We start from the raw sequence: 24452 nt of genomic DNA, 5'->3' as shown, positions 1-24452 counted from the left end.
AGCTGTGCTAAGGGCACCAATAAAGCAAGAAGAGGAAGGCCAGTAAAGGTGGGGAAGGGTGGGATGGCACAGCTTCCATGTGAGGAAGAATCAGACAATCGTTCCAGCATTTGAGCATTATACACACTGTGCTCATCATCTTTTCATACCAGAAACAAAGTTTAATAATACAAATAGAAAACTTCAGAGGAGAACATTTCTCTCCAAAGGCTGAAGGCACCGTATGAAGCCACCGTCAGATTATTAAAAGGATAAATTCCTGAGCATCTAAAGAGCAGCCCACGGAGACAGCGCTCCTTTTAATGTAAAAATCCGAGTTATGTTAAAAATGAGCTGCGCAATATTTTGCCTCTCCAGCTTTCGATTCCAGCACAATGGAATCAAACACAGCTTATGGCAGAATGACCATCTGTGGTTAGGCAATCTACTCTAGAATTTCAGAAGCCCGGGAAGAATTATTAACTCATTGAAATAACACATTAACTGCAAAAGGGCAGTTTTAAAGAAGGCAGACAACTACCTATGGGCTGAGGGGTTACAACATACATCCATGCAACCGAAGCAGCAGCTCAGTCTGTGTTTAACAATCAGCACATCAATCTGGAATTAAGATGAGAAGAACAGAGATGAAGATACAGTCGGCAGCCACTGCCTATGGCTGCAAATAGATCCGTACTCAGGGACCAGAAATGCTGTTTCATACCTCTCCTGCATGACATCAATGGTGACAGATGTAAAGTTCCAGTAAGCTGCAAAGGGGAACATTCTGATAGCGGTGCATGGCAGTGCTCATCTCCCCTCCTGCAGCTGTGATGACTCTCAGCATCTTCGTGTGCACAAAAGGAACACGGTCCCACATCTCTGCTCTTTCTCAAACTAATTCCAGGTCAATGCAAGTAAGGGGAAACTAAGAAAGAATATTTCCACGTTGATACTTGGAGAGAAGAGGGCAGGAGAGGTAAGGTTTAAGTTTACTGATCACTCCTTCACACTGGAAAGATGGGCCCTCTAATAAGAACTGGGCTGTTAGAAAGTTACAGGCTTTCAAGGCTTACTGAAAGCAGCAAAGGGAAGGTGGCAGAGCAAAGCAGTGCTGGTGTCTGATAGAAGGTGTTTATATGTGACAGGCATAGGACAGCCACTGCAGATTAAGAGAAGTGGAGGAAATAAACTTCACAAGAGGTTTGGGTCTTTGGTGACATGAAATCTGGGAAAAGCGTGAACATCCAGGAATGTTAAAAGACAAACACACACAAACAAGGTGAAAATGAAAACACGATTTTGGGAAGTCCAGTATGAAACAGGAACGAGACGAGGCCCTCGACTTCACAGGCTTTACCAGGATTAAGCAGACTATCAGCATCAACAACTTGTAGGTATTTCTTCAGTTCGTCAGCCAGCCCTGGAACAGAGCATCCAGACAGACTGTGCAGCTTCCTGCCTTGGAGGTTTCCAAGAGCAGACCTGATAACACCCCAGGAACCCCATCTCATTGCTGACCCAGCCTGGAGCAAAAGTCTGGACTACAGACTGCCTGAGGTCCCTTTCAAGATTAATTTCTCTGTGATTCCATAACGAGATACGAGCAGCCACCTACAGAGAGAAGAATGGAGCTAAAGGACGTCCTATCGCTCCAGTTCCCACACGTCAGACGTTGACCTCTGCAGCCTCTGCTTCTGCAGTTGGAAGCATGCCCTGGCATTGCCCCCACCAACGTGCTGGCTGCTTAAAATACCTCTGAGCTGCACAGTGAGTGCTCATTTATCTCAAAGCTGCAATCGCAGTTGGCTGCTGTGGCCACAGGAATATCAGCCTGCTTACAGAGCACGACGTGTACTGCAGCATTCCAGGATATTGCTGACTTTATTCATTTTTTAATCCCTTATATATTATAAAATTCTATTTTTGCTGGGTTTAAGATCCGGGCATTGCAATGAGGGGCTCAAAAGGGCTGGAATTAAGCGAGTTATTACTTTACTTTAGCCGTCATCATCAAGAAAGGAAGCAATTTGTGATAACCAGACACACAGATTGACCTCGTCAATCCTTTACAAAACAGACCCACAGTCACCAGAAGTGAAAAAAAGCCACACTCTTCCCCCACAGGGAACTTAGAAATAATTTAAGGAAGAAGCCCATGCACAGAAAAAAAAACCCCACTTGTTTAATAAAAGCAAACCATTCCATACACAGCTGAGAAAGCCTTTTGCACACACCAGTCTTCCTACTCAACCTAGGCAGCAGATGTGCAAAGCTGAGCATACCTCTGCTTTGCCCTGGGAAGGAGCAGAGGTTCCCAGACAGCTTAGAGAAGTGGTCTGCATACCAGACTCTCGTACAACACAGATATTTAAACAGTGTCTGGAGCAGCGGGGAAAAAACAAAAGGCCATGATACCATAATTAGTTTGTATCAGTTATTGAAGGTGCTCCCTGAAAAATAAATATCCGAAGCAGCTGATGTGACCATTCACTTCTGATCATCCTTTCTCCGAATACTCTGGCTCTGAAAGAGTGAAACAGAAACATTCTAGACCAAGCAGCATGCAAGATCTGCAATAAGCTTGGGTATACTCCTTCTTAAGAGGTCTGTTTCTGTTGCAGTGTGACTTATTCAGCACTGCAAAATCGCTCTGAGCCAACAGCCAAACACTGGGTGAAAACACTGCAAAGCGATCCCGATTTCCTCAGTGCTTTGACTGATTTATGTACTTTCTCATTGAAGGTTACGAAGGCAGAAGGCCCTGTGAGGGACTTCTAGCTAACAGAGGTACCACAAGGAAAAGCTCAAAGAAGAATGTGAAAAAATCATCTCTAGATTATAGTGAGCAAAGCTAACACTGGTTTTTCCTTATCTGTAAGCAGGTGTGCAAATGAATGGAACAATGCAGGCACAGCTTCTCTGCCAGTGTCCAAAGCAATGCAGCAAGGAGGTGGCTCCTACATTTCTTACTCACAGCTCCCATTGTCTGCCCCGTGCTGATACATTAACTCTTTGCTCCCCCCTTCCTGAGGAAGCTCCCTCTACTAACAGTTCCCCTACTTAAAGCTTTTGCTGAGCCACTGAAGCTCCAAAGTTTGATTCATTATGAATTTACATTTAATTACAGGCCATGATAAGGAGGTGAGAGACCTCCGTCCATACATGAACAAAAGCACACATCGATCTGCATGCAGCCAAGCTTCCTGCTGGCTGCCCAGACCTGACGCTGACAATTAACAGAGGAAGCTGATGAGAAAAGGGGGAGATTGAAAGAACAAGCGAGAAACACGACCAACAGAATTTGATGTTGGGTTTCAACAAGTTATTTCTGGTGGGGAGGGGAAAAAAGAGAAGTCAATGTTTTCCAGTTATTGTATGTGAATTTACCACTTCCATCTTTATCATAACTGCTTTATAGAAGGCTCTCTGTGGTCTGCTTTAACTTCTTCCTTCTTGCAAAGAATACCCTCAAAAGCTTTTGCTTAGACCAGCAGCAGCCAAGCAGTTTCCCCCAAGCAGGAACTCACCGGATACCAACTGTTAGTTTAATCATGGGACAGATCCATTTATTTAAGTCCGCCATCTTTTCGCTGCTAATTAAGTAATATTTTGCTGATTAGTTGAACCTAATCATTCCATTTCAGTGAACTCACGGTGTCGTGTCAGAACACAGTGCTGGGTTCTCTGAGTTACCACGGCTGGGTGTGGTGAGCGTACTTTGTTCTGCTCCTACACTGAGGGACCCACGTTAGGACGTGGAAAAGCAATCCAGCCCAAGGCACAGGACCTGTCAGCAGTGCTGGAGAGATGGGTTTTGCATGTGTCCGACTGCCACTATCACAAAGTTCATCTCTTTAACTCCTTGCAGACGAGAAGCTGCCTCTCCCGAGCAGGAAGTTGTTCGGTGGAACTCCTGATGCAATGCAAACCGAAGCAGTTGCAGCTTTAGTTTAATACAAACCCTCTTGAGTCCACGTTGACAAATTCTTTTACAAGCCCTGTGGTTACAGGGAAGCTGGTTTCAGTCTGAGTCACTCCTGTTCAAACAGTTTACTGGAAATGGAGGGGAGGGGGAATTTTCAGAGAAGTCATGTGATGGCCAGACAAACCACAACCAGTAAAGGTTCAGTGGAGGCAAAAACAGGTCCCAGCAGCAACGGGCAGCCATTGTGCAGATGGCACCGGGTCATTTCCCAGGGATCCTGCTGCAACCCGGCATTCCTGCACATTTAACCCCTTGTCAAGTTTGTGTCCTTGCAGAGGCAGGATGCAGCCTGGGAAGGCAGCAAGCAGCAGGGACAGACAGGAACACAGGCAACTCGAAAATACTTTCACGTGGAAATATGGTTTGCAGAGAAGCAAAGCTTAACGTGTTAATCATTAGTTCTTAAGGCTATGCTACTTAATGAATCCAAACACCGAGAGCCATTAAGGATTAGATAGATAGCAAAGATTTTGGTACTTCTCTCTTAGTAAAGAGTGCCATAGCACAACAAGGCCCACACAGCATCCATCAGCAGGAACCTCGAGGGCAGCTGGCACTGAGCTGCACATGCACCAGAAACCTCTGCCAGCTTTTGGCACCTCAGCACAGTGAGAAAACAGAAAAGCAATTCACAGTCAGCAACCGCCGATCAGGAGCAAAGGAAAAGCCTTGCACTCGGGTGCGCGGCCACGAGGCTGCACAGAGCTCTGCTCGCACTGATTAGCAACATGCTGCCCCAGCACTAAGCAGCAGATTCACTTCCCCTAATTGAGAGGTTGGTTTGAATGCAGTGCTGGAGATACCCCACTGCTCTGCTAAAAGTCACCACTGCTCTGAGGTTTGACTGGGAGAGAACCCAGAGCAACTGAACACCATTTTGAACGTGTAGCATTCTAAAACACTGCCGAAGTACTAACAAATCAGAGCAAGCCGCTCTGCTCCTATAGCATGCTGAGCTCTGCACTGTGTGCAGCTCTGAGAAACAACAGCCCTGCCTGTAAACCACAGTCCCTCTCCAGGACAAAGCCACTCAACTAGAACAGGAGGCAGGAGAAGCTCTGGAGCTCAGCGTGTGCAAGCAGGTCTGGCTCAGCAGCACGCACAGATGCTTGGAAAGGAGAAGTGAGTGTGCCTTAAAACGAGGGGCTTTTCCCAAGTACAGTAATGGGGAAAGTACGAGGCAAACCCACATCATCTGCAGGATAATGGGTTTTCTCAATACCCAGCTCAAGGAGAAAGGTCACTTGGATTTACAGTCGAGCCAGTATCACCCAACAGACTCTTTAAAGTAAAGTAAGTAATATTTCATTCCATGCAGTTTTGAATGGAGAACTAAAAGGAATAAACGGTGTAAAATTTTAAGTTCCCTTTTTTATGGCTGTTGTTTTTTAAGCTGCCAAACTAGCAGGAAAATTCCCCCCTCAAAGATCAGTCAGGCTGGGTGTTCAATTCAAGGTCTATTCTCGCCATAGAAGATCCTCATCTGGTTCTCAAAATTACCATTGTTTCTTGAGAAACAGCAGCAAGCAGCTCTAAACAAAACACACGCAGGCAGAACGTCAAGTCAAGCCGTTCGGCTGTGCCTTGTAGGCATTCTCAACTCAGCAGAAGCAGAAGGGGAGGCAGTTCTTCCAAACCCAACACACCCGATTTCATGCCCTTCAATAAGGCAGGATGAAGCGAGACCTTTATGCTGAGAGAAGGCTTCTGTCACTTGACATCAAGCAGCTGCAGCAGCACCCATGGTGTGAGACACTTGTCACATTCCCTGCTTCCATGGGCGTAAGACCTAAACCTGGAGAACGGCACAAGCTGATGCAGGTAATAAAGACTGTTATTGAGCAATTTAAAAATAGACTTTATAACTGGTCACGGAGTTGCAATTACAGAGCAAATAGTGATAAGCTACGCTAACGATTGGGATTTACTCAAGGTCATAGGAAAAGGCAGGCCTGCCTCCCACAGACATCCAGCAAAAACACAATCGGTGCCAAAAGCCAAAAGGAAGTTGTATTAATAAGTGGAAAAAACTGAACTGTCAGTTTTATGAGCGCAATACAATTTAATCAGACAGTCAAAGCCTCACGTTAAGAGAACTCTATAGAAACCAAACCACAAACGCAGTTCAAAAAGATACTATTTTTTTCCTGGCCGTCCATCCACAAAACGCATCTCAACGCCAGCTCAATTGTCAAGAAATTAAAATCAAAAGGCTAAATAACACGGCCATTTTGCTCAATGAATGACACGCTGCCATCCGTTCCCTCGCAGCAATCCACGCAGCCCGCCGCGCTTTGGCCCGTCCTGACAAATCGCTCTCTAGCAAAAACGTTCTGCCCAAGAATCTCAACTGTTCGTTCTGGAAACGGCTCCGGCTGCTCCCAGAGCTCGATGTGCACAGAATTTGCTGGGAGAGTTTCAGTAAACACAGATAACGTCTCAGCTCTCGAGTCATGCATTCGACTGTTGGTTTTTTCCCTCTAAATGGGCCGCGCTTTTTATACAGGGATTATTTGCCAAGCAAAGACTGACAGCAGGACAAAGACCAAAGCAGGTTTTTTTTTCCCCCCTTCCACCGCATCTTCAAAGAAACAGAAGAATTTACTACTGAAATAGCAGGAAAACCCTATGGAACATTTTAGCGGGGGAGGCTTTCATAAAACAGTGTTCACTTGTGAGCATTACTGGATTGCACTCTATTTCCAAAAGCTGCATCCACTATCAGGGAGGGGGGGAGAGAAGTATTTGTTTATATCAAGAAAGTTCCCTAGCAGAACAGTTAATGGCTGTGGACGGCTCCTGAACAAGATGCAAACTCCTGTCCTGACTGCAGAATTGGAACATTTGACTGACGTACAGCATCAGTCGCAAACCATGTTATCACACAAACGGTATTTAATCTGTCAAGAGAACAAATCACAAGATCAACAACGTAAAGGGATTTGAGGCAGCTTCACTGCATTTTCACATCAGGAAAAATATGTTTCCTCTGACTGATGGGGCTGTCGGTGGCCGAGGTCATGCAGGGTGGGTTAAGCTGAATGACAGCCACCTGGCCCAGGGAGGTTTTAAATGCAGCTTTTCCATAATCATGGTTGTTACAGCCCCTCCTCTGTCACCAACCTGTTAGCTTGCTTCCTCCCTATCTTTACACTGTGCTGCCTTTGGAACTGTAAATACATGCAGTATTTGCAGCAGATGCTTTGGCTGCATCACTCTACGTGCTTCAACAAGCTCGATTCTCAATCTCCTACCCCCAGAGGTATCTCTACCTGATGGAGAATCTCCCTCCACCCCTGGGAAGTCCCTTGTGTACTTGCACCAACCGATCTCTGGCCTATTCCCATTTCATTGCAATGGTTATTTGCTCCATCCAGTTGTTCTGTGTTTCATTAATTCTGTTGGTTTGCACTGTTCTTACTTGTGCAGTCTCTGCGTGTTCCAGCATCTCCTCAAATTCCTGGTACTCTTCATCATCAGGTTCAGCACCAGAGAGTCGGGCCGCCCTCGCCATAAAATACGGAGGCAGCTCTCCAATGGCTGTGCCAGCACCCTGGGAAAAAGAATAACTCAGATTTATTTCTCTGTTCTCAAATGGGAAACGCGATATGCACAGACATTTCAAAAGGTTAGAAGCCAGAGACGTGTGCCATGTTATAACTGCAGAGCTGTGGAAAGCAGTTGCTTTGAGGAGCTTGCTTTCATCCACCAGGACAGCTTTTTCCTGACATTAAATATAAAGCCATTGGCTTTGAGTTCCCTTTCTTTCCATGTTAGGGAAATGCAGCTTTTCTCAATGCAGAGTACCACACTGCGAGGTCACAGCTGTGAGCCCTGCCTGCCCCGGGGCCAGAAGTGTGCTGCTGTGGGGGGCTGCAGCCCATCCCCATCCCACATGCCAGCCCGGCCCAGCCATCTCGCCTCCTGCACGGAGCCAGGCACACTTGCCAGCATGTGACAGCTCCTGCACAGCCTGCAGAACGATGTGGGAACTCCTCCCCTGTGCCGTCATGCAGTTTTACTTACGGTTCACAAAGTCATGAGATCTTGTGCAAGTGTTTATTAGAAAACAGGGTCAAGTTTTACTACAGCTACGAGCAAGGAAAATAAGGTTAAGCAAAGCTCGATCTGGAGATTTCTCTGTCCTTAAGATGGAATAAAGAAAGCCAAGAGAAGCAGAGATGAAAGCACGGCTCCTTTCTCACCACAGGAAAATTATATTTGTTTTCTCAGGACATCAAATGACTCATTTCAGTCTTGTGGGTAAATACAACTTCAGCTTAACCAAAGAAAAAGAATAGAAAAGAGTGATGACCGAGACTGAACATATGGATAAATAGAGGCTAACGAAACAGGAACTTGGATTAAACTCAGAATAGTTTAAATATAGGACAGGTAACACACAATAGTTGGGCAGCACACTGGAAAAGTGCTAAAATTGAGCCACACACAGATGGCTTTTCTTTCTTAGGGTCAGGAGTGAGTAACAAATGCTTTTCTACCCCTTTGAAGCTATGTAAAAGCCTTTCAATTTCCTTTGTTCCCACTCTATACGCAGCTGCATGCGAGGGAGAATTCCAGCTGCCACGGGGACTCCAAACCAACAGGTTATGGCTTTCCATCCCACCCTCCTCTGCAGTTACCCCAACTGCTATGGTCTCACTCTAAGCACAGCATCACACCTTTACACCTCGTTCTCCACAGCAGAAAAACCCAAGCGGGTGCAACAAGCTGGACTTCATTAATCTGCCTGCTGCTGGCACGGGAGGGGAGATCAGCCTGCACACAGTAGCAACGATGGTTCAGAAGAATTCACTTGAGGTTATGTTCTCAGGGTGATGCAAGAACAAAAAGTCACATTGCTCCTCCAGGCTCTGCCAATTCGCCTTGGCTTCGTTCTGCTCGCTGAGGAAGAGGTTTGCATGCGTGTACTGGACGTGAACTTTCATTAAAGCAGATCGGTCACATGCTCATTACAAAACATCTCCGAGTTGCAACAGCATCATATGATTTCAGGGCTACCCAACATAGGTTCCCTAAGTGTGTTTAAGGAAAAAATATAAAGCAAGCTATTAAGGATCCAACCCAGTAACTATTTAACTGCTCTCTGTACCATCAGCTCTCTATTGAACACTGAATGCAGGTTCTGCTAACGGCAAATTGGAAGAGCTGGATGCTGAGCAGAATTCTTTTACACAGCACATTCAGGAAAGGAAATGGGGAAATGACTCCACTAGAAAGAGTCGCTCAGACTGATTTTATCCTGGTCAGGACACAGGCGGCCTGTTCTGCTAATCCCAGCAGTTACATGCTTTGATTCTTTCCCCTCCTTAATAAGAAAAAAGAAAGCTGTAACGCATTATAAATGTAGGGCACTATTGAATGCCCCGTCCCTGTGGGATGGCAGGCTGTGAAAACTGGCATACACCTCACAGATTGTTCTGGGGAGTCTTTCTGCAGGACGGGTGGAGCCAATTTGTAGAGTGATTTCTTTAACCATCATTTCCATTTCACCTAATAATTCCTTAGATACGGTGATATTTAATTCCAGCAACACTCATTATCAACAGGAATGAGTATCACTGTCGTGCAGGGGAGCTGTAATGATTTTAATCTCTGTACCTGGTTTAGGTCAGCTGGAACAGATGCTGATGTTTTGGTGATCTGAACCCAATCCCTTCTGCACAGCAATCCCTGCACTCCGGCCGTGCAGGATATACTCAGCCTGAGCAGCTTTACAGGCAGAGCTCTGCAGAGTGCCCCAGTGGGACCGTCCTGCTTTCAACATTGTACATGAAATCTTATATCCGTGCCCCTCTCCTGTCTCCTTCCAAACAATCAGGGAGATCAGCCAGCTTTGGCTTTGCAGCCTTCTGACAGCGTTTCACTTTACAAAGCTGAAGGAAAGAAGCTGGCAGTGCTACTGCACCACTTCCTCACGGGGCTCCGTGTGCTGTGCAAGGAGCTGCACGCATCCAGTCACTCCTTTGCTTTTGCATTCAGCCACTGTTTCTCATGATACATTCAGACTTTACATCCAATTAGAAGCTCCCATTAAAAAAAAGAGTTCAATCAATGAAACTCAGATGAGGAATTACGCTGATTATTCCCCATCTCACTTCCAAGCTGAAAACGGACTCAAATCAAGACTTTTTAGGAAGGTTCTGAGTAGTAAAAGCTCATCTTGCTTTGTTTTCTGGAGGCTGCTGTTACCTTCCAGTGCAGGGGAATCTGGATCAGATACGACAGAACCCTGAGCAAGTTTCTTCAACAGCTTCCATGAAATGTGAACTGGAATCAGGACAAAAGAAATGAACTGGAAGAAGCAGCAGCAGTCGCCAACGTGATCTGGCTTACAGGAAATTAGCAAGCAATGTTTATGTATTCTTGAAACATTCCAAGAAAGCATAACATTACATGAGACACCACTGAGAGACGGGGATGCTCCCGAGGGAAAAGTGAGTGGAGACAGAGGTCAGCAGAAAGGTGGTGGTCGGGAAACTCCAAGGCGAGAAGGGAAGGCGGGGAGGGGGATGGTTTGCTCCAATGCCTTTCTCCTTCCCACAGCCTGGACCAAGAAATGCTGCTCTCGTGAAAGACTGGAGGTACTGCTTGTTCTCCTCTGAAGGACACAAGCTTTCAGTGCTTGCTATTAATTCATTTCTGAGCTTAATTCTCATCATTGTTCAATTATTTTAGATGCTGAAGATTAAGCAATGTGTGTTTGCCCCGAGTTGCGTTTATATTTTGCAACCCTAGAAACATGATTATAAACGCCATTTTTCTGTTTGCCTTAAACAAACACAAGCAAAATTAAAAAGAGGGAAAAAAAGCTGATATTTATGGTCTTATAAGTACTTGTATCTCCAGCCACTCACCAAGCATTCAGGGAAATCTGTATGTCCTCTCATTAGAAAGACTGGAAATCAAGATACACTTCGCTTCTCGGGAGAGCTCCAAATCCACTTTTGCCATTATTAAAATCACAAAGGATTTTGTACATTACTCCACATGAACACTGTGAGCTGTATCTTACTTTGTCTGACATGACTCGAGTCCACGATGCGCACAGCCCAAACCTCATTCCTGCAGGCAGTGCAGCTGCTGATCATCTTAAAAGCCGCAGTGACCAAAGTTGCCCTAAGATACCTCTTTGTACCATGAGGAGGAATGTGGGAACACGAGGGCAGACAGCAAATGCGACCTGATTTCAGGATTTCCCCTCTCTACATTAGAATTTGACAACCATGAATTAAACAATTAAGTGGACGCTCAGAATGGGAATCCAGCAGTGAAAACAAAGTGAATCTGGCATAGAGATCTCAGCAGATATATCTGTGTAAACTGGGAGTTAAAGTCACCTATCCAGAGTGAAACAGGCACCAAAATGACCAAAGTCACCCAAAAAGCAAACTATGCAAAAACTGCAGAGGGACTAAAAGAAACAGAAAGGAAGCTCCAACGACAGCATTTCCTGATCCATTTAGAAGCCAACCTGCTTTTCCTGTTTGAAGAGTTTGCCCTGATGGAAACAGGCAGAGAAAAGGAAACAATATACAAAAACATGCAACACAGCACTGTATGTAATCTGATTCATTGACAGAAGCCAGAATAAACATCTCAGCTGCAGTATCAGGGCCTGAATCCTTTATAAAAGCATCTGCAACTTCCCTCACATTATAAACTCAGATTTTTTGAAGCTTATTATTTAAGAGCACGCTGTGCAACACTGCAGCTCTTAACAATTGGTCCTTTAAGAACTTTAAGATTAATTCTACAGGGGATCAACACTACATGGCCAGTACAGAAAAGGCTGATCAGGAAAGCAGCTCTTTGTACCGCAGATATAAATGCAGCAGCGTTAAGCCATCGTTATTTGGCTCAAGAAAGCAATCGCTGAGTGCTGCTGAACAGAGAAATCAGGTGTGTAGATTAAAGCAGCTCCAGTTTTATGAATCAGGCCTTACCCACATGCAGGCCTCCAGCCTGACTTTGGAGATGATCGCCCACAGAGAGATGGATCCGCCGCCCACCTCCTCGTCAGGGCAGATGATCTGATCCGGGTACGGAGGCTCAGGAAAATTAACAGAGTTACATTCATAGGCAGCAAGAGTAACCGACGCTATGTGTGGACCCTGGAAAAACATAATATCAAAACACAGATCACGTGAGTTGTAATAAAGATTAAAATTAAAAACCAGCATTTACCTGATGGAAAAAATGTAAGCTAAAACTTACCTTCTCTCACTTAAGCCATTAGTGATGTTAAATAACAGATAGAGTTTTTCTAAGAGCATCAGAAGTGCCATGTAAGCTATTCATACTCTTTCAAAAACCTTTTCCTTGTCATCAAAGAAAAATGTTAAGAAGTCTTTCAGTTTCTGCCATGGCACCGCACAGCACGACAGCGCTGCCAAGGCACGGCAAGAATCCTCTCTTCTTAAAACAGGAGCTTATCAAAGCTTTTAAACGGTCTCATTACACAGAATCACCAAGGTTGGGAAAGGCCTGCGAGATCATCCAGTCCAACCACCCAGTCCAGTTGGAGGATCTTGTAGATCTTTCCCAACCTTGGTGATTCTGTGTGACTCAGATGCTTAACAGCCAACAGCTTTATTGGCGCAGGTGTTCTCCCTACTGTTGTTTTTAGAGGATGAAAGCATATAAATTCTGTATCAAGTTTTGTTTTGAAACGACCAGAACTCGTCACATCTTCCATTGGAGCTCTGCAACTTTTAGATGATCATCAGCTGATCATCAAATGCCATACAGATGGATTTCTCCTGCTCTCCATCTCGCATCAAATGATTTATGGGGCAAACCACCAAAAAGGAGCATCAGTATTGACTATAGAATTCAACTGCTTCAGTCTTAAAGAACCATTGATATTTTAATACAAAAGAAGTCACAAGGCAATCCTACAGCTACATTCAGCCCTCCGAACCCAGCACTAGGTGTCATAGAAGAGAAATCCTTTAAATGAGGTTTATTAGACCATTAAGGGAGCCTAATACCTCCCAGAGCCGGATTTCTTACAAAATAACAAGGGAAAAAAGAAAGCATGATAGAACCCAACACCATCATTTCCTCTTTGGAGGCTCCCAAAGCTAACTCTGAAATGCAAGAGCCCGAGATATGAGAATCTTACAGTCTTCATTTGCACATGAAAGGGTGAGATGCTGCAGCCTCGCACCAAAGGTGGGGCCTCAACGCCTTTCCTAGGCTTGGGGAAGAAGGTTTTAGGTGGGTTCACTCATGCCAACATTACAGGCCTCAAAGAAGAGACCAGAGCATCTACACAGCCACAACCACATGGAAACTTACCACATGGTAATGAGATACAAACTCATCTCATGGCAGTGAGATACAAACTCTGAAGTTCATTGATGTAAAATAAGAAAGAAGAGATCCAGAACTTGATCCACAAGAAGTGATTTTGATGTAGAAGGAAGAACAAACAAGTGACTTGTAACACGTACTAGAGACACCGTGAAAAGCCACATTGACAATGGACTCCTTTTTGATAACAGCTGCAAGATCCACCCCCCATCCCAGCTATTTTGGATCTAAACAAATAATGCATTTCTATTTTACTCATGGAAGACGGGCAAAGACAGATTGAAGCTCTCTTCAAATCACTAAGCACGTTCATGGCAAACCTGGTAACTTTTCTCCACCATGTTCTAAAGCTTACAGAATTTAGTTGCCCTCCCCACTCTGACAGCTAAGCTGGGACAGAGAAAGGTATCTCAAGCCATCTTCCTTAACTCACTGTTTTCACCTGCAGAAATTGGCAGTAGAAGTCTCTTGAACATGCAATTTGCATGGAGGAAATCCCCGTGCACTTGAGTTTAAATGACCATTTCCTATGTTCCCTTGAGAGTAAGGGCACTCTCGCTGCCAAGGCGGGGTGATACGGTGTGTGAATCCAGAAGTATGATTTTCAGTTCCACAAAATTTGGCAGGTCGACCACAATACAGCACAACTACAGCCAGCTGCGATGGCAGGCTGTTACTTTCAGTTTTATAGCAGCAAAATATAACCTGTGCTGTTAACGAAGCTCCCCCATTCTCTTGGCAAGGTTCCTCTCAGAGCACTGCCATGTTTCTTCTCAAACTGTGCTGTGAAGAAGGCTCTGCGCTCCCAAGAGGATGCAAAGACAAAATGCCTCCTCTGGGAGCTCCTTGCCATCAACTGCTTCTCCCAGTGGGGTTACCAGCCTTAGAATGGCCCAATAGTCCCAAAGCATCACCTCCTGTTAAAAGCTCAACCAACAGATGTCTGCAAATGAAAAGGTCTTACTGGTGGCAGCCAGTGGGGAAAAAAAAAAGGCATTTGCAAAGCTGCTGTAAAATGGCCAGCAAGCCACTTGAAGACTACACCAATGGAACATCATTCTTCTGCTGCAATGTAAACAATTCCGTAACGGAAAGAAGTTGGAGTTATGGAACCCGCTGAAGCCACATTTTAACTGGAATAAGAAATAAAGCATAAACAGTTCATTTTAGAGCGACAAAGTGCGGGGTCTTAGAATTCAGGGAGAGCCAAAGGGGAGCAGAACAATCCCATGTCCTTGTGGCACAGCCCAGCTGTCCTGCTAGTCCAAGGGCCAGCAGCTCCCAGCTTGGCAGCCGCATGCATCACCCCCCACATCTGCTTTTGTTTGAGTGCTGCTTTGAGAGCTCACGCAGAGCACAACGCTTCCACAGAGCCCGGTTACCAAGCACCTCCCAAAACAATGGCTGGCTGACCAGCAGTGTGGCTTCAGGGAGGTTCTGCATGTTGCAGAACAGGCACCATTTTGCTCTGTAGGCAGCAGTGGGGCTGCTTTAACTCTGCTTTAACAGGATGGGGAACCAACTCCAGGTGCCACCTTTGGGAAATCCCAGGCCATACACACTCAGATGCACACCCTGTGCTCCTTCCAGTCAGAAGGATTCATTTTCACACCATTTTTAACCCTCTCCCAGCAGTACCTTCCCACCTTCTCCCCTTGTGCACATACTGTGAGCTTTGCCTCTTTCAATGCCTAAAACATCTCCTCCGCAACCCTACCTTTAAAAATAGCTCCATAAAACTACTTCAAACCCTCATACCAGACAACAAGCACTAAAACCAGCCGACTCAGTAGACGTGCTGCTTGCCAAACCAGGAACAGTCACAGAAATTCAAGGCATGTAAGATCCTGAACACAACTGTCTTTTCCTCACCTCTCCAATGAAGGAGGCACTCATAGGGGCCAACGCAGGAGAAATTGAGAAACGTTCTGCTGACTCGGGCTAGAAGCATTTGCTTGCCACTGCTGACGACCAGCAGGAGCCTGTGGTCAGGCTGGAATGCCATTTGTTAGAAATATCTGTGCCATTTAAAATCAAACAGGACAAGAGCTGGTCACTAAGAGCAACTCAACATAAATCTGTGTTTCAGTAATAGTGATCGGGGGGAGGGCTGGAAATCCCTATTTGGACAACTCTGAGTTCAGGCAACATCGAACTCCTGAACCTGAACCTTCAAGAGAACTTGGAATTTTAGTGACTGAAGTCACCCCAGTCAGAATGGATGCTGCTAATCCTTAGAAATGCATTATTTCTAATGTGTTATGAAATGTCCAGAAAGTAGAGGGTGTTTTTTAATCTATAAATCACACTCGGAAATTCACCACTACAAGGCAAAGCTCTGATCTTTAAAAACACACTGATGTTCATTTTATTTACAACAGAGAAGTCTTTACCGGGAGGAGAAATGACTGCAGATCCAATTAAGAGCGAATCACGTTTTCACCTTATCAATCACTCTGTGCATCCAGACTGCAAACAAAACCATAGCTGCAAACAACTGCATCTCAAAGGCGGTCCTCTCCCGTGTCCCTGCACACAACAGCCATCCTGCTCGAGTGCTGCAAGCACAAGAACAGCATCTAATTTTAACCTTTTGTATTTGGAGAAGACATAACTCCAGACTCATTCTCATCTAGAAATACTCCACAAAGAAAAGTGATACGTCCGCCAGCAAGAGAAATATTACCCTGAACTCACTGCTGAACTTAATGCACTAAAAATCTGCTTTCCTCCATGGATACGGAGCTTTTCATACTGGCCTCAAGACTCAGCCTTTCCACAGGGGGGAAACATGTCATTCTATATTTGATTAAGATAAATTAGAAAAGCAAAAGCTTGCTTCGCATGGGAAACATCCTGCAAGTGTTGCCCCAGGCTGCGACTCATCTCATACTTATCTATGAAGTCACTACACCTCTCCAGAAAGTAACACCATCTTACAGCACCTTTTTATCTCCAGGAGCAGCAAACAGCTGCCCACAGTGCAAACTGCTCTGGGAATACAGGAGGAAAACTGGGCCCAGAGGTGGTCAGGAAATATGTTGATCCAGTCTGTCTGTCTGTGTGATGAGATTAAAATGTCTCGTGATTTAATGTGTCGTCTGGTATGCAGTATAGGACTAAAAAGAGTCTCTGAATGAAGAAGGATCCCATCCCTACAGCATCCTCCGGTGACTCAAGCATCCATCCGGCAGCAGGGCTCTAGCACACTGTCATTTCAAGCAACGTATAAACTTTACAGTCACATGTCTGTTAGCAAGTTTCCATTCCCACTTCAGTCAAGCTTTGCCCCACAGTTGCAGAGCTGATGGAAATTCCAAACCGTGAGCCACAAGCTCTGAATATGACTGAACAAGAACCACCGAGGGAGCAGGCACGTGGTCCCATGGAATGCAGAATGGGGCCATGTTGCTACTTTGAGGAGTAGCAAGAAAAGCACATGCATTGTAAAGCGATGCCCACGCTGCTTTCTATAGGAGCAGTCACACAGACCCACGCCAGGAAAAGGCACAAGTGGAAGAATCCAAGTTCATATTCTGGTGCTGACAGAAGACAAAAATAATCTGTCAACATTTTTTCCTCGCCCTTCCTTAGTCAGCCATTTATTATTGCTAAGGAATAAATCACAGCATTTGCTCAAATTGACACCAGCAGTGATGATTGGCTTTAATGCCTCCAATTAGAGATTGCCTTGCACTGTTATCATTATTTCCAGCCGGCTCAAGGAAGCGGGGAGGAGAAAAGCACAAAGTTCAGGCTGCTCACTTGGAAAGAGAAAACAACCAACAGCGCAGAGATTGCAGGAGAGCAAGTAAGGAGAAAGTGTGATGTGACCTCCCAGCAGCCACAAGGAAATCAAGAGCAGATAATGAAAACCAAGTGTCAGCATCTGAAAGGTAAAGTCCATCAAGCTCTGAAAGGAAGAGAACGGTGCCCCGACTGATCCTACAGCTTGGGGCAAGCTCAGACCCCTATAACTGCCCAAGAGGCTCAGTATGGTTTAAACATTAAAATGACATCAAAACGTCACAGACTTCTGAAAAGTCATAGTAAGAGAGCTAACCTCACACAGCCAGAGGAGCTTCCCATTAGATATTTACTACCACAGCTCCAGCTTGAGATAAACTGTCCAGCTCCTGACATGCACCGATTCCAGCAGCACTGGAGGCCATATAAGGCACTGGCAGTCACCCTGCTTCGGGCACTGACTCGGGCAGCCCAGCAGCTCACAGTGGGGCAGGAGGGAGGTTCCTGCTTCCAGCCTTCCCCCAGCTCCCTGCCAGGCTTTGCAACCTCTCACAGCAGGACAGGCAGCTTCTTCCTGCATTCAGGCACCAGGCTGGAGGGGAGGTGGGGGTCATGCCCTCCCAGATTGGGCTGCAATAGTTGTTACCTCCACAGCATAATCCAGAAGGACATAAAACAGAGGTTGAATCGATAGGTATTTCAAATATATATATATATATATATATATATACACACATATATATATATAAAATATATATATATTATATATATAAAACAACAGTGGGTGCACTCACAGCCTCCAGACTCTAAACGAACATTTTCCCCTTGCAAATACCACATTTAAGCACAGATGTTTTTAAATGGAAGGAAGGCACCCAGGTTACTACTCAGCTCACCTGGCAGCAGTGCCCATCTCAAACCATTGGGTTCTGCCAGTTCATCAGCACATTACAAACACAGATGCTGCAGTTTCAGGCAGAACAGAGCCCATGTGAACGGCAGGCAGCAGTTCCCAACAAGAGATGGTAAGCAAAGAAGTGATTTTTGTAAAGGGTGTTGATTCGTGTATTCCAGGATGTTCCATTGTGCACAGTGCAGGACAGCTGGAGGAAGCAGGTTTAAAGGCATGGAGGAAACAAATGAAAATGTACATTGCATGCCAGCCTTACACAAACAGGCTCCATTTCAACTTGCTTTACAATTGATTCCTGTCTTCTGCACCGCCATGTATTTTTCTTTAAGGGCCTTAGCTCAAGAGCAGTAACCCGATCACAGGTATTAGACTAAACCAGGTTTTATTTCCTTTGCTTTAGGTTTGCCAACTGATGCGTATTGAAGAGCTGCAAGGAGTGGATATGAACACTTAGCAGTAACTCAGTGCTGAGAGGGAGAGCGTGGCTGTGTCCCCCACCTGCCTGGGCAGCTCAGGTTCTCCTCCTGGCTTTTTTCCTTTACACACAGAACACATCACCTATGTGTTATTCACGATCATTTTGAATGATCCCCCTACAAGGGAAAAACAAAAAGAGCAAATATTTTCAGAAGCAGAAAAATCACTGAGAAAACACTCCTGTATTGAAGTCACTCATTAACAGGGGAAAGAACGAGAATAAATGGTGTGGATTCCCAAATTCCAACGCGCAGTTCACAGTGCTAAGAGTAAACCCTGCTGTGTAAGCTGCTCTTTGCAGAACCACTTCTGTGATTCTACCTCGGGTCTCCTCACAAGTTTGGCTCCCGTTCCTGGATCACCGAAACAAATGTGATTTTAAAAAGCAATCGGTAGTTCTGGCAGGAAAGGGGGGTGTGGAGGTACTTGTTTTGTAATGGTTCACGCCAACAACGCTTTGGGTTTTTTTGGGGGAGAAATGTTAACACGCTCACGATTGCACGACGTGTCTGATTTCCAGCGCTCCCATTCTAAGCTAACATTCTAAGTGTGACTCTCTCTGGCTGCGTGCTGCTGTGCTCTCCGCAGGCCAAAACACGACCTCTGGCCACAGCCAAGCCCTGGAACCAATTCAGAACAAAAGCAAGGCACTGAACCCTCCAGCCCAGATAAACCCCAGTGAGCTCTCCAAAGTCAGCCCTGTCAATGAAGGCACAGCCTTTGCGATGTGCTTCTCTTTAAAGGCAGTTCTTGGTCCTTTCTCAAGGCCTGAAATTACTGCCACGCTCCTTCAATCTGCCGCAGAACGCCCGAGAAAGAATTGGGTGACAAACCCACACATCTGAAAAAATCCCAGCCCTTTTCTGACCTCGGTGCACAAAGCATTCCTATTGTACCTCACGTTTCCTGTTTGCGTTGCTCTGCAGCCCGGCCACCGAGCAGAGCTCTCCGGCTGTTGCTCCACTTGGCTCTATCAGCAAGGGAGCAGAGATGGGGATTTAGAAAAACAAAAACACAAACAATTGCAGACAGCCAGAACTCGCGTTGCACTCCTGACCTGTAAGGAATTCACTCCCATTCATCAGCCACCACTACAGACTGTATAACACAGCATATATACCGAAGGGACACGTATTGGCTGGCTCTCACACAAGGCTTTCTGATGGGCACGAATTCTACGCTGATCTCCTTTCCCTCGATCACATCAGCTGCAATTCACTGCCAGAGCTGAACCGAAACCAAGTCAGGCAGCAGCATGAAGATGGCAGAGGGCAGCTCCAGCCCAGCACCCCACCCAGCACTGCCTGCTCCTCCACCCCACAAGCACAAGAAATCATCTCCCAGCAATTAAGCGATTCATGCCATTTGTCTCTTAATATACCAGCAATATAAGAGCAAACAGATCGAGACTAAATTCTGCCCCTAGAACGACAGCCCTGTACGCTGCTAAACCCTTGGAGTCATTAATCCTAATAGCTTTATTTCCTACAGCACCACATCGTGATTTCTATTTTTAAAGTGTTGTTTTTAAAAGAATCCTGAAATGACTTTAATGGGCTTTGGGAATAAAAGCCAGCAGACTTGTTTTGAATGTGTCAGAATAAAGAGGATTCTTGGAAGAGCGGCCGGCTTCCACACTGCTGTGCTGAAACCTGCTCAGTGCCAGCCCTGTGCTCAGTGCCAGCTGCAGCTGGAGGATCCCTTCCCAAAAGCCATGTTGGATTTTACACTTACTGCTGGCTACGACCGAACAGAAAGCACTGAGCTGGGAACCAACACAGCAGATAACGTTTAGATCCTCTATTATATATAGGAAGAATTGCAGAAATGTCAGCTTGATCGCAGGCTTTTTATTGCCAAAATCCACCTTTCCCTCCCTGACCAAAATGCATTCAGCAAGAATGCTCTGGTGACCAACACAATCAGGAGCAGATGTGAGCTGACAGCATTGGGGGCAGCGCTGTGCCCCAGAGAGAGGCTGCCTGGTATTGCAGGCTCTGCTTTAAGCCAACCTGTTGTTTCCAAACCCTCACCCCTGGATCTCTCCTGCAACAAAGTGGCTGCTGTAGATGCTCTGAAGAATCCAGATGAATGATAGTTCTCAACACTGGAAAAACAGCTCACTGCGCCAGGAAAGCAAATAGCGTCACTCACATAATACATCTATTGCACAACTAGGGAAGTGCCCAGCTACAAGGCTGTGCTCACAGACAGCGTGCAGTGAAGGAGCTGCACGCACCAGGAGGGCTGTATTTACAAGAGATGCACCTGTGTCACAGCTGAAGCAACTCCACACACAGCACCAACAGGTGCCCACATGCCAGCAATTCCTACCCCTCGGCCCTGGGTGGCAGCCACAATGCTGCAAGCACCAACAAGAGCCCAGCAGCTCATGGGTGGGCCCGAGAGCATTGTTCTCTAGGCATGTAATTGCATTCCCAACAATCTCACCCTACACACAGATTTGAAATGAGCAATTAATTATGAGCAATTTGAAAACACTTACAGAATCTGTTCGCTGCTGCCTGCAAATCCAGGCACTGAAACAAGAGGATTTCTTTTTTCAGCTTTTAATTCCTTTGAATCAATGGAAGAACGAGTTTTGCCACAGTTGAGAAACATAACTAAAGTATATGGAACATGGAAAGCAGGCATGTGTTAGTGTGAAAGTTAATACAGGGACTTCGCCACAGTTATTACAGTTGTACTTTTAGAGGAGGCTGATGCACAATTAGAACAGTAAATCACTTTAAAGCTCCTTTTTGGAGTTTGGAGCTCCTAACTGCTTTGATCACAGAGGGTTAAATCCATAAGTCTGAAATAATTTACCTGTAAAAGTGACATCGACTGCCTGAAGTCCCTGTTCAGGTGTGTAGCTTTAGTGGGTATCAAAGACTGGACTATATTACTGTGTGTATTACATGCGTACATTGCTGGTGGTGTTGTGTTGACAATATTAACAGATCTGGTACTTAAAATGGCAACACGCAGTCAGAGCAGTCAGCCCGTGTTCCTGCACTCCCACTGCCATCTAGTGGCACACAGCCACGTGTGTTCCACAACGCTAAGGACCCTTCTACATCCAGACATGCATTTAACCCCCAGAAGCGTGTTTGTTCTGAACTTACCAGCCTTGTTATCACGCCAACAGAGAAATAACGCCGTGTATATACATGACTGAAATGTCAGAGCCCTTCCTATTCTGTTTGCGATCAACGTACAACAAAACATAACCCAGTTTCAGATGCAGTTTGCAAACAGTGTAAAACACCAGTTATTCACCACATCTCTGACACAACGGTGTTAAAACTGAGACGAGGAGCAATACCATCAGCTCTCAAACAGCTCCCAAGAGACACACCGTCCCTTTGGTTGAAGAAACCTTGCCTATAAGGCTGTGTGTGCATTAACTTGTTTCTGTTTAGCGGCAGTTTCCTTTCTCCTGTACTTTCAGCCCTCAGGAGTGGAACCACGCTGACAGGCTGACACTGCTGCAAACGCAGGCGATACAAATGCCATTGGATTTCATAGGCAATGCTTCGCTGTGTGGAAAAACACAAGTTCCTCGTTTCCTGCAGTGCTTTCTGTGTTATTGCTAATGATTAAAGCAGTTCTGAAAGTAAACATCTGTAATTGTCCCAAATACAAGATGACATTTGTTGCATAAACTGGTTTTAATTATTTTGTGGCCATGAATCCTTTTCTTAAATCCAGGACAGTGGTTTCATAAACAAGGAACTAATCCAATGGCCAAAAGCAAAACACAGCCAAACTTTCCTAGCCGAGCTGAGATAAACAACATCAGATACACTTTCAAAACAACACGGAGCATTTTCTCTTTGTAGACAAACATCTTTCTTGCCATTATTATCAAAGCAAAACGAATACAGACTGAACCTCCAAGCAGCTGCCTGCTCCTCGTCTCTCAGGTAGCAAAGTGATCACTTGAAGCTATGAAGAGCTTTTTTAATGCAAAATTTGAGCTGCATGCACTGCGAAACGTTTTCTTTATAGCAGTAAATGACAGCATAGAGCACTGCTGATTTTGACTCGGTTTCACAGTGAGGGTTAATGGCATACAAGCCACAAAGCAGGGCTATGCAGTACAGAGCAAGATGAGTGCACTGCAGTATTACACCAAGTATTTCTTTTCTAACTACTTGCCATTTAGACTTACTGAAGATTCTTTATTCACAAGATCTTAAAACAACACAGCAATTGAAATCCATGACTCGGATAAAACACGGGACAGAAATTACACTCACCAAATAGAGCAGGAAGGTGTGAAGACCTGTTCCAAGTCCGACAGAGGACAGGATGCCCAGTCCTACCCAGTAGGCACACCAGAAGAACTTCTTCTCCATGTACCGCACATACTGAAAGTGAAATCACAAGAGAAAATCAATTGAGGTGATGTTTCTCAAGAGGAGAATGTTAAAGCTACAAGCTAATGCAGGTGTTTGGCTGCATTGTAATAACTGAACCAGGTACTTCTATTTGCAACTTACAACAATTACAGCAGAGACTTGTACAGAAAACAGTGCTCTTTGACTAGAAGAGCCTATAGGCTCATAATCAACAGCTTTTCAAGGAGAGGGATTGAGAATTGAGGACACTGCAGGCTGCACAAGCCCTGTCAGTCCCACTGATGCAGGTTTCTCCCAGCAGCCTCCTGCAGAGCCCTGGGGAGGCACTGCCCAGCCAAGCCCTGCAAAGCACGAGGCCAGCAGCAACCTCAGGGCAGAGCGCACAACAGCAGTTTGAAGAGCCACCTAGTGGTGACGAGCATCCAGCTCTGCACTGCTTAGGGCTCAAGCACGGGATTGAGTGAGGATGCTATGAGCTGGAGCATCATTTCACTGCACCACGAGACCTGAGGAGGCCAAGACTCCTGTTCCAGATCTATGTGTGCACCAGTTAGAAACACACCATAGAAGTACGAAAGTAAACATGTTCCTTGAGTTTGGGAACCTGCTGATTTTCAGAGTAACAGTGCTAATATGACTCAGTTGCACAAGGAAATGCCCTGCTGGGTTAACAAGGGTTGCCTACAGGGAAAATCTGAAACTCAAGGAGCAATGGAGAAGGGAAAGGTATAGACATCTTCTCCTTGTGCCTGGGGCAAGTGCCTGCACTTCTTCAAGTGATGCAAAAGCATCAATCATCAGGTAACCCCAAACAACTAAGTTTTTTAAACAGCTGTTTTAAGACAACAAGCGCATTAAGATACACCAGAGGTAGAGATCTGAGCCATGAAGCTATTTTATGTTAACACCTATGCCTTCCCTAGTCGGTCAGGACGTCCTTCCATAGCAGAAGAAACATTTCTTGGAAACCCATAAAGTTCTATGATGACTCAGATTAACATTTTCCCCAGAGCTCACACCACTATTAAAACTTGTTCACAACTGGAGCGAAGTGCTGCAGCATTGGAGGTGTGCTTACTCAGTCAAGAGCAGAGGAGAAATGGAACACCTACGTATGCAACAGAATAGATGACATGATACAGCTGATCTTCCTCCGTCTTTCAAATACAACCCACCCACACTCGACACAAGGTGAATCATGACACGATCTACAAAAAATCTTATCAAACAAGGGTTCAAAAGAGACGCTACAATCTCATGAAGAACCCATTCAGTTCCCAGCATATCCACTTTAGCACAGGGACAAGCATTAGTCACTTGAAATCGTCATACCTGTTGATGTCTTCCTTCAACATAATACGCAGCTGTAAGCACTGCAAGCAGCAGTAAAAAAGACACCAGGATACTTCGCCGATGCCACAATCTTAAAAGACAAATGGCAGTTAGAGCTCTTCATAACTTAGCATTCATCTAAAAGTAACTTATCTTCGTGGAGTGGGGTTGTGTGGATGTAGCCAGTAGGCACAATGGCAGCTGAGAAGTCTGCTGTTACAAAAACAAACCTCCCCAAAAATATCTGGGGAGCTGTTATTCCTATGGAAAATCTCTACTTCACTGTTTTGTTTTTAAATAAAGAAAAACG

At 45.3% G+C, this 24452-nt stretch overlaps 1 protein-coding gene across 8 annotated transcripts in view; it reads right to left on the bottom strand.

Annotated features, from left to right (window-relative positions):
- The window catches only part of VMP1 (vacuole membrane protein 1), a 56850-nt gene that overhangs the window by 22169 nt on the left and 10229 nt on the right, over positions 1-24452 (bottom strand). For all 8 annotated transcript variants that reach the window (XR_011905636.1, XR_011905637.1, XR_011905635.1 and 5 more), the window contains 4 exons: positions 24143-24233; positions 22709-22819; positions 11935-12102; positions 7389-7520 (listed from right to left, as the gene is read on the bottom strand). Coding sequence is in view for 5 of the 8 variants with exons in the window: in XM_072353805.1 (XP_072209906.1) it covers positions 7389-7520; positions 11935-12102; positions 22709-22819; positions 24143-24233 (502 nt within the window). In the remaining 3 variants the exon portion in view is untranslated. The remainder of the gene's footprint in view (positions 1-7388; positions 7521-11934; positions 12103-22708; positions 22820-24142; positions 24234-24452) is intronic.

The sequence above is a fragment of the Excalfactoria chinensis genome, chromosome 19, assembly GCF_039878825.1.
Source record: "Excalfactoria chinensis isolate bCotChi1 chromosome 19, bCotChi1.hap2, whole genome shotgun sequence".
NCBI classification, from domain to species: Eukaryota; Metazoa; Chordata; class Aves; order Galliformes; family Phasianidae; genus Excalfactoria; species Excalfactoria chinensis.
This window is presented reverse-complemented; position numbering and strand designations above follow the sequence as displayed.